The sequence below is a fragment of the Dipodomys merriami genome, unplaced genomic scaffold, assembly GCF_024711535.1.
Source record: "Dipodomys merriami isolate MVZ:Mamm:240054 unplaced genomic scaffold, mDipMer1.0.p SCAF_26, whole genome shotgun sequence".
Classification (NCBI taxonomy): Eukaryota; Metazoa; Chordata; class Mammalia; order Rodentia; family Heteromyidae; genus Dipodomys; species Dipodomys merriami.
This window is the reverse complement of record NW_027204048.1, coordinates 10,762,317-10,780,440: the sequence shown is the minus strand read 5'-3', so window position 1 is coordinate 10,780,440 and position 18,124 is coordinate 10,762,317. Positions and strand designations below refer to the sequence as shown.

Genomic DNA, 18,124 nt, shown 5'->3' with positions numbered 1-18,124 from the left:
ATCCTACAGATCTCCAACACAAAACAACATCAACCACCACAAACTAGTACTCAGGATCAGTACTCGGGCTGCCCTCCCTTTCCGCTCCGCGTCCCGGCTTCCTCGCAGGAGCCGATTGGCAGGGAAAGGAGAGAAAAGGGCACCCAACTCCCGGCCAGCTCGGATCTCAAGGCGTCCGGCGTAGTTTCCCATCGCCTCTCCCCTCCCCTCCCTGCCCCCCTCCGCCTCCCCCCACCCGCTTCCCGGACCCCCCACCCCCACCCCAGCTTCCCAGCTCTGGGCACAAACACGAGGCGAGAGCCGGCGCCCTGCAGACACAAGACACCCCGGGATCCACGCAGACAGTACAGCCGTCTCGATCCACATTCTTGCACACCGCCCCCTCTCCTCTCCCTCCTCCCCCCCACGCCCCCCCATCCACCCACTCACCCCCACCCCCTGCGCGCCCGGAGTCGCTGAGCGGGACGAGTGACAGGCGCGCCCCGCCAACCCGCGCCCAGGAGGGCAGGGAGGAGCGGCGCGCGGGGCCAACTGCAGCGCGTCTTCCGGCGCCGGTGGAGGCGGCGAGGGTGGGACGCGGGGCGGAGCCCGAGTTTAGGAAGAGGAGGGGACGGCTGTCATCAATGAAGTCATATTCATAATCTAGTCCCTCGCTCCCTCTGTTTCTGTACTCTGGGTGACTCAGAGAGAGGAGATCCAGCCAGCACACTCCTCGCGAGCAAGGTAAATATAACTTACAACTCCTCTCTCCTCTGGGTTCCCCCCCCCTCCGCTCTGGCCTCTTCCCCCCCCAACACCCCCCCACCCCGAACGCAACCCGCCGCGCAACACCCCCCCCCCCGGGGGCACCCGCACCGCCTGCGCCGCTTCGGATTCTTCATTATTATCCTAATTATCATGGATCGTGCATGCACCCGGACCAAAACAAACAGGCGGGCCAGCCGGGGTAACACACCCACACCACACTCTCACAACCAAACACACACAAAGCCCGCCTCCTCCCCGCGGGCCTCAGGTGGAATGCTCTAACGACAGCTCCCCGGAGGCCGTGGAAGACACGAGAAAGTTTCAACCGAACCCCGCGGTTCTAATAATAACAGTAATAATTACTACTTCAAGCGGGGTGGGGGGGGGATGGCCAGGGGCGGAGGCGCTGCGAGGGAGGTGGGAGGGGGGGGGATAGAAATCCCAACTCAACCACAGCCCTTGACCCCGGGCAGCCGGGTAGCCACGAGCTGCCAACTCAAGGTTGCAACACGCCCGGTCAGGTTGCAACCTCTCCCCCCCCCCGCCCCGCCCCGCAACCCCTTGAATGCTAAGGTGGCCCGGGAGGGGAGGGAAGGCTGGAGGGGGGTTCGGGAGGTGTGTGTGTGTGAAGTCGGGGTGCGGGGAGGGAGTTGTAGAGGAAGAGAATGGAACACGACAGTTCATCCCGAGCGATCCTGCCCGGAAGAGTTGGAAGGAGAACCGCGGTGATGGTGGCGGGGGGGGGGGGGGGGGGGAGGTAAAAGGAGGGCGAGGGGAGCGGGGCGCCCATCAACACGGCTGCCACTCGCTTTTATCCGGGGGACTTGTTTATAGGGCTCGGGGCGGCGAAGACGCCAGCCGATCTCGCCCGGGGGAGCCCCCCCTCGCCCTCCCCACGCCCCCCCCACGCCCCGGGCGGGCCGGGGGTTGCACGGAAGGAGGAGGAGGTGGTGGTAACCGAGATGGGCCGGGCTGGTGCGTGCGGAGCCGGGGGTTGGGGGATCGGAGGTGTCCTCTCCACTTTCCGCGTCCCCTCGGGCGGGGTTGGGGACACGGGCTGTGAGGCTAGGCCTTTTAGAGCCGCGGGACTTCCCCGTGGACTGAGCCCCGGGCCGCGGCGGCGGCGGCTGCAGCCGTTCTCCGGCTGCTGCATGGTTTTTGCAGCGCGGGCTCGGGTGCTGGAAGTTCCGGGTGTCCGGTCGGCGCCGCACTGCTGGCGGGTGTGAGAAGACTGGAGGTCCCCCCCCCCCCAAGCTCCTTCCCCAAGCTCCCCCCCCCCGGCCCTCCCCGTCCTCGGGACACTCCGTTCCCCCTAAAGGAGGTCGAAGGTGCCAGTCGGGCTCCATTGCCCCTGCCCTCCCTCCCTCTCCAGGTTGGTTTTTCTTTTGCTTCGTGTCATTCCTTGACTAAGCTCGGCTGGAGCTCCGGCCGCGGGGCGTCTGGACGCTCGGGGGCGCATTGGGACCCCGGAGCGCCCGAGTGCTCGGGGCCGGGGAGGCCGTGATCCGGATAATCCTCTCTGCCTGACTGTCACCGCCGGACCCGCGCGCGCCCCGGCCGCCGCGGTAGCGTAGCCGGGGAAGGGGAAGGGCTGCGGTAGGGAGGGCATGGTGGGGGGGGGCGGAGGTAGAGCGGGTGGGAGGCGGGCAGACCGTGAGGGAGCCTCCTCCTAGGGATGACACGCACCCCCTTCCTTCTCCGCGCTTTCGAGTTTGCTTTATTCCCATCCCAACCTGATTTACACCCCTCCTCTTTCTTTTTTTATGGCTTACCCCCCTCCATCCCTCCGTCTCCCCTCCTCCTGTTTGTGTTGCACAACACGGCGTTGCCATCTGCAAAGGTGTCGCGATGCACTTCCCCAAATAACCAGTCCAGCCCGCCAGCCCCCCTCCAGCCGCTGGGAAAAACATCGAGCCTAGTGGCCCCGGGTGCCCCGTTCCAGGCCTTGCAGCCCGGATGCAGTTGAACCGCTCCGGTGGAGGGGTGCAGCGGTGCGGGTTCCAAGGGAGGTTGAGGCGTGGAGGGGGGGCGGAGGAGGGGGGGAGCTGACACCGGGTGCCCTGAGCTGGGACAACTCACACCAGTTTCCGGCACACGCGGGGAAGAAAATCGCTTTTCGGCCAAGTGTCTGTCTGGTCTGTGCGCTCGTTCCCGGCCCGCGCCGCCTGGATCGCATTATTATTATTTTTTTCTTTTATTTTATGGGAATCCGGGTTGGCGTTTGCATGCAGATGGTTGGTGGTGAGCGGCTGGGGTGGGTTCAGATCGCTTGGGGACCCGGGGGCTGGGAGGCGGGGGGGGGGGGAGAGGAGGGAAGTTGGACGAGGATCAAGCCAGGGTAAGGAAAAGGAAAAAAAAAAAAAGTTTGGCCGGGCAGCTAAGTCGGGTGGAGGGGTGGGGAGGGAGGCAGCGGAGGGTGGGGGACGGCGAGCTCCCGCGGCTCCGCGCTCCCGGGGACCCGAGCGAGCGTGTGTGTCTGCGCGTGAGTGCGAGTGCGTGGAGTGCGCGCCAGGCCAGTGCGTCGCCAGCCCGGCGCGCTCGGCCCGCGGTTCCGCGGGAGCCCCGGGGAGGCCGAGGCGAGCGCGGGCTGGGGAGGGGGGGGGGGACTGGAGGGGAGGAGGGCTGGTGCGCGCGCGCGCGCGAGCGCGTGTGTGTGTCAGGGGAGAGGGGGGGTGGCCGTGCGTGTGGCAGTCAGTGTGAGTGCGTGGCGCGCGCGAGCGGCGGAGAATCAGGAAGTCACCGCGGCGAAGCGCACACAGACATGTTTGATCGCCGTGACATGACGCGCGAGCGGGAGGAAGCGGCGGCGGCGGCGGCGGCGGGGGCCGGGCCGCGGGCGCCGGCCTAGGCTGCGGCTTTGCAGATCCCATTCCCCTCGGGGAGGAGGGGGGGAGAGGAGAGAGACGAGCCCCGGAGCCGCTCTCCCGCCCGCCCGCCCGCCCGCGTCTCCTCCTCCCCGCCCCGCGCCCCAGGTAAGAAGCCCGCGCCGCCGCCGCCGCCCGCAGAGCGCCCCGGGCGGCTCGCCGAGGTCTTCCCGGGCTCACCGACACCCTGCCCGCCACCCTCTCCAGTGTCCAGCGCGCTTTTCCTGCCTGGTCAGGCCGTGCTGGGCTGGGCTGGGGGAAAGCGGGTGCCGGGTCCCTCCGGATCGATCGATCCATTTGCTTGGCAAACTTTGCCGCGGGAAGGATCGGGGAAAGCGAGGAGGAGGAGGAGCGGGAGGAAGAGGAGCGGGAGGAAGGCCCGGCGAGCCGCCGCCGGCCGCGGCTTGTCAGTTCTGTTATTTCCTCACTCCGGGGAGGGGGGGGGGTGGCGGGTTGTCCTAGTGGCTTGTTGCACACGCAAACTTCGGGGCCTAAACGTGCCTCCGACTCTCGCAGGGTTTAAAGACACATTCAATCCTCCAGCACGGGGAAAATACAAGGCATCGGGAAGAGTCCCCGGCCCTCGGCCGGCGCGGTGGATGCTTTGCTGGGAAGCAGGAAGGCTGGGGAGTCCGGCGAGCCAGGGGTGCTGCACCGAATCCTCCATTCCTTCTTCAGCGTCTGCACGGAGGGTTATGTAATTTTAGTGGCACATGGGTGCAAAGCCCACACTGGGCTTCCTCATCCCTTTGTTTATATAACTTTTGGGAGAGTTTTCCCTCTCTCTCTCTCTCTCTCTCTCTCTCTCTCTCTCTCTCTCTGATGGAAAAAGCAGAACCACCAGGTTACTGATTTTTTTTTTTTTGAGAGGTGCTATCTGCGTCTCCTTTCTGGGTATGAGGCTGGCCTGTCTTTCTTTGTATGTTCAAAGATGGAGCATAAGGAAAGCATTACAGAATACACGTTGTTTACTGCACCGAGTGGTTATTTTTAAAGTCTGTGCATTACCGACAGCAGAGTTGATTCTTCCCAACTTCCCTCGCAAAGGACTTCTCTTGAATTTGCACCTCGTTATGGATGCCTTGCTTCTTCTGCAAACAGAAGGCTTTGGGGGAACACTCAAGATTGTGGCGTGGCTTGTGGGCTGCAGTAGCAGAACATTCCTGTCCAGTGCAGCAAGTGAAGACCCAGAGACCACTGAGAACCGCACTAAAAGAAAAACCATGCTCAGTGTTTTGTGGGTGTATCCACTTACATATGCACATTCAAATGTTTTCAGTAATATTTGTCAACAGTTACCCGGGGTAGAGAGCTGGCTTGGCCAGGCTGGTCTAGCTTCCAGGCTACTTCAAGCTCCAGGGTGAAGGGTTAGGAGGTGTGGCAGGGTTGAATCCTAGCTGGTGCATTGTTATGCAAATAGAGACACACTTTCTCTTTTAGGAATCTAATTGCCCTTTTATTCTCCTGGGCTTGCATGCTTTCTTTTAAAATGCTCCCTTTTGAAGGGGAGGAGGTCCAGTGGGAAGGAAGAGAGGGGAACAAAAGAGGATAATGGAGGACCAAATATGATTAAAGTATATACTTGCATAAAAGTGTCATAATGAAACCCATTATTTTGTCCAATTAATAGACTACACTAGTAATTTTTTTCTAGAAGGAAGGAAACATAAGCAATACAAATTCCAGCAACAACAGCAAAATACAGTGCCTCCTTTTCAACACAGATGTTTACTATTGGAAGAGGGGAATTTAGAGACACCTGTTAGGGATATAAGATGTTTATTAAAGTGGATTGTGATAGGGGGAGCCCTGTAGTTCAGAGGACTATACCTTGTTCTGTTTTTTTTTTAATGGCATATTGGTAGAGAGCATTTTAAAATAAATGAGGGATTTAGAGTATCAGAACCCTTGAGGGCAAAGGGGGGGGGGCTTCTTTCAATGCAGCTTTTCTCTTGTATCAGTTACAGCCCAACGTTGGCACTGGCTGCACTGTGGTGTTTCACAAAAAAATATTCACCACAAGAGCGTGTTCAAAGCAGCCTTAGATCTTTTCTTTTGTTCGTTTTTAAAAGTGGTTTTTTTGTGCATTTCTCATCAAGTCTCTTGAACAGTGCTTTGACCAACACCTAAGGCTTAGAATTGACCAAAAAAAAAAAAGGTGTGGCTCTTTTACTGTATTGTTAATGCTTGAATTCTGTTTCAAATATAGCAGACACTATACCTAGAAGGTAACCCTTCTGCAGATAATTATTTAAAACTGGTTTTCTTTGATGAGGTTTAAGATAAGTCATTCTTCAGGCTGGTGAAAAAAAATGTCATTCTTTTTCTAAAAGGCAAGTGTGATGCTTGTTATAAGACTAATGTTTTGACATTTCATTTAAAGGCTTATTATATATTGGAGTATCACCATCAACAGAAACTTTCCAGAAATTCTAAGAGTGGCTCTGCTGTCCCCCAGTGCTTCCCCACCCCCCCTCCCATCCACCCTTCTTGAAAAGTCTTCCTCTATGAACAAGGCCTTTCTGTATACAAGGCCTTTGTCAGGTTCTTTTAGGTCAGCAGCTCTTTGATACTCACATAAATATAATTAATCAGGTTTATGACATCTTGACATGCTCCCACGAGGACAACTCAATTATCTCAAATAAGATGCTCTGACCACATCCCAGCTTTTACAATCTGCAGGAGCTTTATTGAGACCTGATTCCACCAGGATGTTTTGCTCCTCCTTCTTGTCAAGGTGATCTTAAGGGAAGACATGGACAATTAGTTGCTTAGGATGAATGGCCTTAGAAAACTCTATACAGGAGTCACATTGCCTTTCTGCAGGATTTCTGGTGAGAAAATTTCCATAATGTGAAAAGCCATTATGAAGAGTAATTTTGGGATTACTTCTGACTTTTCTTCTTAATGTTATGTTGTTGGAGATTTTTGTTTGTCTGTTTGTTTTTTAAATCTTCTAACTTGTTCCTTTTTCTTAAATGTGGCATTTCTGAGATTGGGTCTGGCTACTCGAAGACCCTGCATTTTCTCTTCTTTGGAAGAGTTCTTATTGTGGAACGTTAATCTCTAGGCAGTTAATACATTCATGGGTCATTCCATAAGTAGCTAGGAATAGAAAGTGCAGATGGTGATAATTTATTTGACAGAGTATACAAGGCCTAGAGTGTTTATTTTTTCTATACTAAAAGTTGTGACTTTATACTTAGCAGAGAATACAGGCATCTAGAACTCTGTTCTTTCAGTCTTTTGAAAGAGCACATTTATTTGCCTGAGATATTTATCACTAACTTAAATGGGATCTTGTAGCCTGAATTTGGAAAACTTTGCAGCTTTATTAACTGTTTATTATGATTGCATTGTTCCATATGTTGATATAACACTTTTCCTTGAACATGTTCAGGATACAGCAGAGCTATGTAAGATATTTTGGTTGTTTTTAAAACATAAAAGTGTTACTAGGTTCTGCTGGGGTATCTGATGACTGTAAGCCTAGCTACTCAGAGAGGCTGACTGAGAGCTGAGCATTGGGGAGCAAGGTTATCCCAGACAGGAAAGTTTTTGAAACACTTATCTCTTAATTAACCACCAAAATGCCTGGAAGTGGAACTGTGGCTCAAGTGGTAGAATACTAGTCTTGAACAAAGTGCTAACGGACAGCACCCAGGCCCTGAGCTCCAGCTTGAGTATACACACACACACACACACACACACACAAAGATACTTAAATTATTCAACCATAGTAAAATATATAATGAATCAGATGAAATTCATTATTAGCTAAATGACTATTGAATGTTGAATATGCACATCTCATTAATTTATTCACTGGACTGATGCTTTATGAATACATAGATTGTGATTTTTTTTTTTTTTTTTGTCGGTCGTGGGGCTTGAACTCTGGGCTTGGGCGCTGTGCTTGCGCTCTTCAGCTCAAGGCGAGCGCTCTACTGCTTGAGTCAGCGCCACTTCTGGTTTTCTAGTGGTTTATTGGAGATAAGAGTCTCACAACCTTTCCTGCCCGGGCTGGCTTTGAACTGCCATTCTCAGATCTTAGCTTCCTGAGTAGCTAGGATTACAGGCATGAGCCACGGGTGCCCGGCCCAGATTGTGATTTCTGCTGTGACTGGTACCCATTTGGACTTCTGGGTTCACAATGCACCTTTTCTCATGGAAATGTATTTTATAGATAGGAAAGATTAGCTGGACATGTGCACATATATAATCAGGTTGTATGCCTATAAGATTTAAAGCACTTAAAATTAACAAAATATCCCATTGTATTTTTAAGTGGACAGACATCAGCATAAGCATCAGTCTCATGCCAATGTCTGATCTCCCTTTCTGCAAGCATGAAGGGCTTAGGGACTTACTTTAAACATGGGCTAACCCTTTTGTAAACTGATGAGTGAATCCACACGGATGTTGAAAGCAAACTTTTAAAACTGTTAAATATAATTCTGATTTCCTGCCCTTTTAAAAAACGGAATTCAGATTTGGGGAGTTAAAATTATTTAGAAATGAAGACAATAAAAACAAAACAAAACAAAGATGGTGTCAAGTTGGGTAGGGGAATTCTCCTTGGAAATGGCACTTCCTTTGTGTTTTCCTTGTTCACGATGATTGTATGTGTCTTTACCTAGCTGATGCAGTGTGTTCCAGTTTTTACTATCCTGCTGAGAGATGACTCATCCCTGTGGAAACAATGTCTGTGAGGAGAGCCCACTCCCGTATTCCCCCTTTGCGTTGTGGAACTAGGTGTATAATAGTTGTGCAAATATTTGCACTTATTTTTGTGGTTTGGTTGTTGTGCTGTGTTGAAGGGCCATTAAGCAAAGTCCAAGTTCTGTGAAAGAAAGAAAGAAAGATCAGTGGTCTGTGAGAATTTGTATGTTATAGGATATACCTGAACATTTAAACATAGAAATAGCACATGTAAATTGTTAAGGGCCATGTGATGCAAGAGATATCAGGGCAAGCTCTCTTGAATCCATGGGGCAGATAAAGTTTCTAGAAGTGAGGTAGAGTTGAAGAAGAGGAGTGCAGAGGTCAGGGAAGGGATGCTCCTGATCCTCCTAGATGAGAAGAAACCTTGAGATCACAGGGACCAAGCTAGAACAAGTTTTAGGAAGACTCTACATCTGTTTTGACCTGGTTTCCTGGGGCAAGAGATCCCAGTGAGGCAGAGTGTTCAGTAGGTAAAGTCAGAGATTGTAGAAAGACTTGACTTCTGGGCTAAAACATGAATCTTTTATCCAGTGTGGGTTGGCGGTTTGTCTCTCTGAAGTTTTGTGCCAAGGGGGGGTTCATGAATAAAGCAGTATATCAGATTAATCTGGTAACTTGTGTATTCAAGTTCAGGGTGATAATTGATATTCTTAGAAGGATCCTGGCATGAATGAACATTTAGATATGATAGTTCAACAAGGTGTTTTCATGTCTAATGCTTTGTTTGAGTCATCTCAAAATTGAGATGATATTTGGATATATTTGGATTCTATTAATATCTATTTTGTAGATAGGAGACTTGGAAAGTGAAGAGGTTAACCGAGTCTCCTGATGGCAGGTTCATACATGGCTATTATCCATTCCAGTTGGAGTGGATCTGAAGCCTTGGTTGTTGAAATTTTGTTGCTACTATGGATGTCAGGCAAGTTAAATCTATCATATCGTATACATACCTTAGTGCATTGGACATACAGTAGTTGAGTTTTTCTGCTAAGTAAAGTTTTTGAAGTATGCATCTCACGCTTTTGTAGATTTGATGTACAAATGAAATTACCTTAGCGGAAAGAAAAGGAAGTGGCTATCATTGGTTATTATCAGTATCCCAAAGGAGATTGCTTTGCAAAGGGCCCCACATGACCTGTAGACAGGCATACATCTAAATATCCATGAAGACCTTTCATATATGCACCTAATATACATGTGGTTACCTTTCAGGGTATCATGCTTTGAAACGAACTCCCTATTTTTCCCCTTTAGGCTTTGCCATAGCCTAAATACATAAAAGATTTCTCACCCCTAATAATTCCATTATGTGTCTACTAAGTTCTGAGACAAGGCTTTCTATAATATTTATATTTGTAAAGAATTGAAGTATTAAAAGTAGCTTTTGATGGCATATCCCCCCCCCCCCCCCCCCGTGGGCTGCTTTTCTATGACCTCCAAGCAGTTTGGGTCCACCTGAATTTCAGAAGTGATAATTACCTGTGATGATCTTTGTAACCGCCAATGAACAGATGAAAGGGGGGCTTTCTTGAAGTGTTTTCTTTGTTGAGGGAGCCTGTTGTACTTTGGGTTTTATTGGAAAGCCTTCTTTTTAGAGCAAATTCCCTTTGTGGGAAGATGGCTGGTCCTCACCCAGGAGGCCATCGATTGCATCATGGGTAGACTCTTGTAAGTTGGTAACTCCTGGAATCTGCGGGGGTGATAATGTGAAGACTTGGGGTCCTGTACAAGCCGTGCCTGGGGCTCATGGGAGACTAATTAGTACAGCAGGTTGTTGTACACAGAGCTTTCTCCCAGCCTTTGCCAGGTCTGACTCCAGGCAAAGACAGTCCCAAGGCAGTTTATTTAGTGTGGGCAACAGCTCACACAGTCCTAATTTGTTTTCTTGATTGAAAGATGGAGAGTTCATAGAAGCCTAATGAACAGAGTAAAGTTTTTGTTTGTTTGTTGTTGTTGTTTTTCAGAAAATACTTAAGAATATTTGATCATCTTTAAGTAGATGTACAATGCAACTTGATCCATGTTCCCCCTTTCATCATCCTCTCCCATCCTTCCTTCCCATCCCCACTCTTCCCCTCCATTTTTCTAGTTTCATAAGATATCAATTGAATATTAGGACTGCATTCCCTCCAGCTGCTTTTTAAAACACATTTATCTTTGAAATGATTGGCAAAATGACGTGAATAACCACCAGAAAGTGTTTCCACTGCTTTTCTAAGCTTTTGATGGAGTAACTTACAACATGAGCTTTTAACCCAGTATATTTTTTAAAAAATCTGTGACACAAATCATATTATGAAGTGTTTAAAGTTATACATCTCAGCCCAAGAAGTGGTGTGGGCCTTGACAGTGTTTTACCACCTATGTAGACAACTTGGCCTCCAAACAAGAAAATCCTGGTAGGTTTATCTTCACTACTACTAATCCACAACACTCCTCCATTCAGAACAACAGTATTGTGAGTTCTAGAGATTGTTGTGACTTCTTGTGGGTGAATTATCAATTCGTTTGTAGAGGAAGATAGATAGAAAACAAGAAGCAGCCTTTCAGGTCAGAGAAGATGTTCTGAATCAGTGAACAGAAATGAAAAATAAAACAACAAAACCAGTTCTTATCTTAATGATCTCTGGAGCCTTATCTCCTAGTACAGCCAGAAAACTTTGTTTAAAAGACTGAGTTATTCTTCAGGAAGTGGACTGAGCCTAGTTCTTTTTTCTGACATTCTTTCTTTAAGCTGATCCTTAGAGTCTTGCTGTAGACTGGATACCCAAGCTTTTCCCTCAAGTTTGCCCAAGTTTGAATGTTGGAGAAGTTATTTTAAACAAGATTGTCAAGGTTGATGAATTTCCCCAACTCTCTGTGCAAACTTCATTTGCTTTTTGGTTATTGCTGTTGTTAACCTCAAGGCCCAAGTGACATTCCACTATCTTCATTAAGTTTTCCTTCACTCCCCTTCCTTCCTCTACCCTGTAAACTGAACCTTCCCACTCTGTCTCCATGGGGACATTTTCACTCTGCTCCTACTAGTCTTAGGAAATCTTCCATCTTTTTCTCTTGTTGACATTTATGCATTTTTTGTTTCTTTCTCTGTCAGATTTTCAGACAAGCACCCTAATCGTTTTTTGGGAGGACTTGGCTTACATACCTTGTGATGGGTGGACACTGAGCAGAGATCCGATGTCAGTACGTAAGATGGGTCCTTTGAATATTTGATTCAACATCACTGATCTCTTCAGGTTAGGACATGGTCTTCATCTCCTGTTCTAAGGCTTTCTTTGCTTCTGCGTCCCTTGATAATCACAGCCAAATCCTAATCTTTGCAAAATACCTGCCTCATGGGACACATCTGTGTTTCTTTAGTCTGCACTGTCCATGTCACACTTTTCTCTGTTCCAAGTGAAAGCTTTCCATCTTGGTAGATTCTTGGCCTGGTGGAACAACAATTCAGTGAGGGGGTGAGAGGGCTGAGAGTCAATCTCTATCAGAGATTTTGCTCTTCTTAACCACGTGACTTTGAGGAAAGCATTCTGGGAGAAGAGTGACAAAGTGTCCCCTCTATTCAGGTCACAGAAATTACTATGAAGGACATGTAGGTGTGTTGATATGTATGGCTGGAATGGGGGGGGGTAGGGGGAGGAGGCGCTCTTCAGAGTTTCTTGTTTGTAGTTAGACAGTAAAGCCTAACTTTTGTCAGGGTTGGTACAGTTGGTACTGTGACATTGTGAGCCTTAGAATTCCATGAAGTTGAACTGCATTTATTATGCAGATGGCTGTGCAGGGCCTTTTAGCAAAGCAGGAAGGAGGGAGATGGGGACCTAGGGAGGATGACTGTGGCATTTGGAGTTTTGTGGGGAGAAATGCCAGGGCATTTGGAGTTTTGTGGGGAGAAATGCCAGGGCCTTTTATTTACGTATTTCAAAACAAAAACACAAACACCCTCTCCATTGTAAAGGCAAGAATGTCTGGACAAAAGGAAGACAGGGTGTACTACCGACAGCTCCTTGCCCAAGAACACAGAGGCCCAGGCCTGTCCTGAGGCTAGCGGGAAGTGTTCTGGAGAAGAGATGAGGCCATAGCAGTGTGTGTTCCTGGGAAGCCACTGGGAGGCTGCTCCCTCACACCCCAGGCACATTTTCTTCATTGGATTAGTCACATACTTACAGGATAAGTCATTCTTTTCTGTGACAAATGTAAAACTCCATACCCTTAGAACAGATGAAGAAAGATTGTGAATGGCATCACATGGTCAGACTTATCACTATCCAGTTCAGCTTATCTGAACTCTTGCCCTACTCAAGTCTGTACCTATATCCACCCCCACCACCATCCCATCCCCATCAGTTCTGTAGGCTCTGTGCTTTGGAGAAGGAAGAGGAGGACAGGGAATCCTAAGGGTAACAAGGAGAACGCAGAGCTGGTCAAAAGTAGACAAGTTTTATAACATACACATCTGGTTGAAACGTGTACCTCTTTGTGATTTGTGCCCTCAAGTTTCTTTATACCGTTGGGAAAGCTCATGTATTTGAACTGTGAAACGACATTGCCACCAGAACTGTGAAGGAAGAATAAGAGATCAGGACTGCTTGATTGTGAGGCGGTCTTCCTGGGACCACCTTGGTTTGGGCATCAAGGCCTGTGAATGAACAATACCACGTGTGGGGTTGGAATACATTTTTGAGGCGGCAGAAGTCATGATTTGGGGAATGGGTAGAGGCAGATGAACTCGAGTCACTCTCATCCTGAGCCCCAAGGGAGCCAGGGACCCCAGAGGATGATCCTTTTTCTCTGGGCTGCAGGGTGGGATGCCTAAGACCAGAGCTCAGGTCCCTGGACATCAGTAAGTTGGATTGAAAGCCAGCAAATTATCATGTTCAAGTCTCTGAGAGTCTGGATCCCTACCATTCATCAGCTGTGTGGCACAGGCTTAAACTGCCATGTCTCTGAGCCACACACCTTCGTTATGTCATTGACATTCCAACAGTGAGCCTAAGAGTTCTCTTCTTATTCAAGTTTCCTATATGACATATTCTTATATTAACATTTCACTAATGTGCCATCATTTTCCATTTTCCTTTTATGCTTTCCCTCTAAGAACTTTTAATAGTTTCCTTTATCCTCCTCCTCTCCTCTCCAATCAGGGAGCATTTTACAGAACCGTATGTGAGTAATTCTAACATTCTCTGAGGTTTCCAGATGAAAATGATCATATAGGTAGAAAATAGTATTATAGGCTAATGAATATCAACGTGCAAAACTTGAGAACTGGAAATATGAAGTTCACTTGAATATTTGTATCTTCATTGTTTAAACTTGAGGTATAAAGCCAAATACCTATTGAAGCTGATTTCAAGGTAAACCATAACAGGAACTAAGTGATTTCCTTTTATTCACTGAAATATAAAAGGGTGTATTACTTTGCTACATACATGAAAGAATGTTATAACTCGTAGAACCCCTGAGTTGACGTCAGCTTCCTAAATTTAAGATGCTGACTGAACATGTGTGTGTTTATGTGAGAGGGGGTGGAAGGCCAAAAAAAAAAAAAAAAGTCGTTTCCGCTTGCTTTGTTAATCACAAAGAATAAATAATAACATTTGGCTCTCCAGTGAATTTCAACGCTGTAATTCCCCCTCAACACTCCCCTCTTGTTTTAGAGACTACTTGTACAGGGTTCTCTTAGAGCCCATCTTATAAACTCTGCTTTTCATCATCATGAAGTAACCTTTTGTTGCTTCCTATGTTAACCTTATGTTGTTGATCAGAATGGCCTAACACTTTGCTTCTTTAGCGATTCTTTATGCAAGCACACCTCAAGCACTGATACTCTCTAGTTTTTATTTACAAAATCATTTGACTCCCTTTAATAGTTTGACCCTGGACATTCTGCGTGCAGTTGACTTGTGTGTTTTTTGAGCACTTTACTGACTGCTGGTTGGAGGTACTGGGCATACAGGCATGAAGAAGATCAAATCTCTTCCTCTATAGCTCTTGTATCCTGGAGATTCAGGGAGAAATGAGAACAGGTGCAAGGGATGGAACTAATATGGACATTTTGTACTTTCCCTCTCATTTCTTATTTCATTGTGCAACAACCAGGCTGCTATTAAGTGAATTCCCCCTCTGCCAGTAAGTGGCAGGTCAGCAGATCACTCAGGGTATCTCATTCTGTATGTATGGTGTGAGGTTGACAGGAAAAAGTTTTTGCATTAGAGAAGTTCTGTTTGGCGGTTTTGCTGGGTTTTATTTTTTTTTATTTTATTTTTTTACAGAAGTGACACCGTCAAATGCTAACAACTGTTTTATTCTGAGGTCGACAGAGAAGTATAGACATAGGCCTCCAAGGTAACACCAGAATATAGAGCAATTGCTATTGCCAGTGATATTCAGCGATCTTTTTGGAATCATTGGTCTTAGGATTTAAGAAAACATTTTACCTCATTTTAAGGCGCAACTGTACCCACTCCATGAGGGTACTACTCTAGTGAGGTTGCCAAGCAGTGTGGGTGATGGGATATTGTCCAGAGACCAGAATGTCCACACCTTGCCCCCAATCCTTTCACCATAGACAACTTTCCCCAGGGATTCTTGACCAGAGTGAAGCATGAGGGGAAAAAGAAAGATTAGGCTTAACTGTGCATGTGCTCTCTGACTCAATTATTGATTTGGCAGAAGGACTCCATCTTTCACTGTCTCTTCTGATCACTTCAGGTTCAGTGGAGGTGGTAGAGAGATAAGGCGAAAATACAAGTGACTACTTGGTGTACCAGGCGCACAGCTGGATCCTTTAGATATCCTATTGGACTTAAATCTCAGGAAAGGAAATGCCAAACAACTAGACTAGTGATTGCAGATGGTGATGTCTGAACCCATCCTTGATTCCCACAGCTTCTGCTTTTTCTGTAATTGGGACTTTTCTTTCTTCCTCAATTTATGAAATTGTAATGTTTCCCATTTCATGATCTGGAATTGTCTGTGGCTATTTGAATGCCTATTGGCTTATGAAAATGGGTCTTGGTTGGATACTTTTTAAAAGGCTTTTTATTCTAGTGGCTTGGGGGGTACAGTAGGGGATTAATGACTTACAAGGTGCCCAAGCCAGTCCATTATGGAGAGCATCTGTTGTCTTCAGTAGTAAATTTAAAACTTGTTTAGATTCTGCCAATGTGTTAAATTTCAGTTTCTTCAAGTGAGTCTTTTTGTATTGTTAGATTATTTATATCTTTCTGGGGGAATCATTTAGAGTATGCATTTTTTCCCCCAAACAAATGGTCTTTATAAAGACTGAAGTATGAAGATATATATCAAACTTACTCAAACATCTGGACTAGACAGGGCGGTTCTGTTTGATGTTTGTTACAGAAATGGCACCATCAAATGCTAACAACTGTTTCATTCTGATCTTAACATCATATTTAAAACATTTTTGTCTTTCAGTTTTCCAACATAGTGTGGCTCTGCTGACTGGCAGAGACAAGAGAAGTAGATGTCCACGCCTACAGACCCAGCTGCCATGCCCCACCCTGGCCCCTCACCAGGACCCGGCCCTTCCCCTGGACCAATTCTAGGACCTAGCCCAGGACCAGGACCATCCCCAGGTTCTGTCCACAGCATGATGGGCCCAAGTCCTGGGCCTCCCAGTGTCTCACATCCCATGCCGGCAATGGGCTCCGCAGACTTCCCACAAGAAGGCATGCATCAGCTGCATAAGGTAGGAGCTTATTGTCTTGCATGATCTCAGGTTCGGAGTCATGGATGGCTAGCATTCCTTATGATCCTCATCTTTTTACTATAGTTAAAAGGAAAAGCAAGCTACACTTTTGTCTTACATTATTAAAAACACACATTCTGAGGTACTTTCATTACTGCAGAGTAGATGTTGGCTTTAAAAAAAAATACTAAGACTAGCTGGGCGCCCGTGGCTCACGCCTATAATCCTAGCTACTCAGGAGGCTGAGATCTGAGGATTGCAGTTCAAAGCGAGCCTGGGCAAAAGAAAGTCTGTGAGACTCTTATCTCCAGTTAACCAGCAGGAAACTGGAAGTGGCGCTGTGGCTCAAGAGCGCTGGCCTTGAGCTGAAGAGCTGAGGGACAGTGCCTAGGCCCAGAGTTCAAGCCCCACGACTGACAAACACACACACACACACACACATACACACACACACAAATACTAAGACTGCACTTCTGACAGGTTCTGCAATTTGTGGACTGAAGGTATTTTGGCTTGGTGAATGGGTATATTCGTGAATGGGTCTTTTTTGTTTTTCTGTGTTAAGCATCCGACATCTACAAAAGAACATATTGAAAATTATTCTTCCCTAAAAAGGTGAAATTTATTTAAATAATAGGATCCTAATGCCCCTACACACTACTCTGAAACTTCCTTCTTTCATTTAGCATTAGTTCTGTCCCCCCCTTGTTTAAGCCTGTCTTTAGCTTGACAGCTAGCTAGAAAAAATTGCTTATTTCCTGTATCATATTTTGAGGCTGTATTGATGTAGTAAAGTCATTAAGTGGTATGTTCATTTAGAAGCTGTATTCTAGATCTGTTCTGTCGCTTGTAAACCTTTGTCTAGATGTCTAACAGAATTTCAGGATGGCTTGAGGGTGCCCTATCTTCCAAATAAAAGAAAATGCGAAGGAAATATTTAGCTTCTCTCCCTTGACTGCTTGAGCACTCAGAAATCAAGTATGTGAGTGAGGATTGGAGTTGTGTTCTGTTTAATAATCGGGCAGTTTTATTGATGAGTATTTCTTGGAACCCTTTCTTTTTTGTTATCTGTCATCTTTATTGTACTTTCTCATAGTCTCTGCTTTCCAGGACACGCCCTTTTGTTTGGCATTGTTCTTCTGTGAATTTTTTCAGTGTTTGCCCTACTGCTTTCCCTCCCCCACGGCCCCTCAGCTAGTGCCTTTTTGGAGGACCCGAGTAGAGCCAGAAGAACTCACACCTGCTGGCCAGATGCCCTCACTCTTGAACATTTTTTTTCTAGGCAGCTATGCTTCTTTCCTCGCTCCTCTTTCTTCCCTCTGAGATTCAGCATCTTGCTTTTCAACATCACTGGAAAGAAATAAACAAGTGGCCTAAATACATCTGCTGTGTTGCTTTGATTTCCTCTCTATTATTACTATTTAACAGACTCAGTGTCACTCTTTATACCAGATTCTTCCCATTTTTCTTCTAAGTATCCTCTTTATGGCAAATTTTTCCTCTTTTCAAGTGCGTGCTTTTGACTCTGCAGAAATTAACTTTCTTTTCTCCAAAACTGCAAACACTCATACTTTCTTGCTTGAAGTCATTTGGTTTCTATAAACTCCTGGAAATATTTCTTTCAGGCTGTTTTTGAAAATCGCTATTACAGTTTGAGGAGGAATAGACTTTTCCTTTCTCAAACACATGCTACATTGCCCATTTCTGGATTAGATTAACGGCAGTTCAATAGCTATTTATTGTGTGTCTGTCAAGTACTGGGACTCCAATTCTGGGTTCAGTCCCCATGTTTGTTATATATTTCCAAACTGTGCCTTTCACCTCTTTGAGTCTTTCCTCTCTTGGGAGCATTGCTCTATTTCCTTCTCCTTCATTTTCATTTCTCACCCCCATTTGTTTTTTTTTTTTTTTTTCCCTGTGTGTTCCTCTCTTCCCAATTGCCAGGAAACTTTCTGGTTTCAACTCTTTTGACTTTGCATAGTTCCTTCCTCTCTAATGAAGAAAAATTACACACACACACACACACACACACACACACACACACACACACACACACACAAGACCATCAATCATA

The 18,124-nt window shown here is 47.0% G+C and overlaps 1 protein-coding gene across 3 annotated transcripts in view; it reads left to right on the top strand.

Moving 5' to 3' along the window:
• Positions 1 to 605: 605 nt before the first annotated feature.
• Positions 606 to 18,124, top strand: part of Smarca2 (SWI/SNF related BAF chromatin remodeling complex subunit ATPase 2) — a 171,819-nt gene continuing 154,300 nt past the window's right edge. The window contains exons 1-2 of one of the 3 annotated variants that reach the window (XM_070035677.1): positions 606 to 723; positions 15,777 to 16,050. In XM_070035677.1, coding sequence (XP_069891778.1) covers positions 15,826 to 16,050 — 225 coding nt within the window. In that variant the 5' untranslated portion in view covers positions 606 to 723; positions 15,777 to 15,825. Of the gene's footprint in view, positions 724 to 3,454; positions 3,720 to 15,776; positions 16,051 to 18,124 lie in introns of those variants that run through there. The other 2 variants (XM_070035679.1, XM_070035678.1) reach the window with 2 other exon arrangements.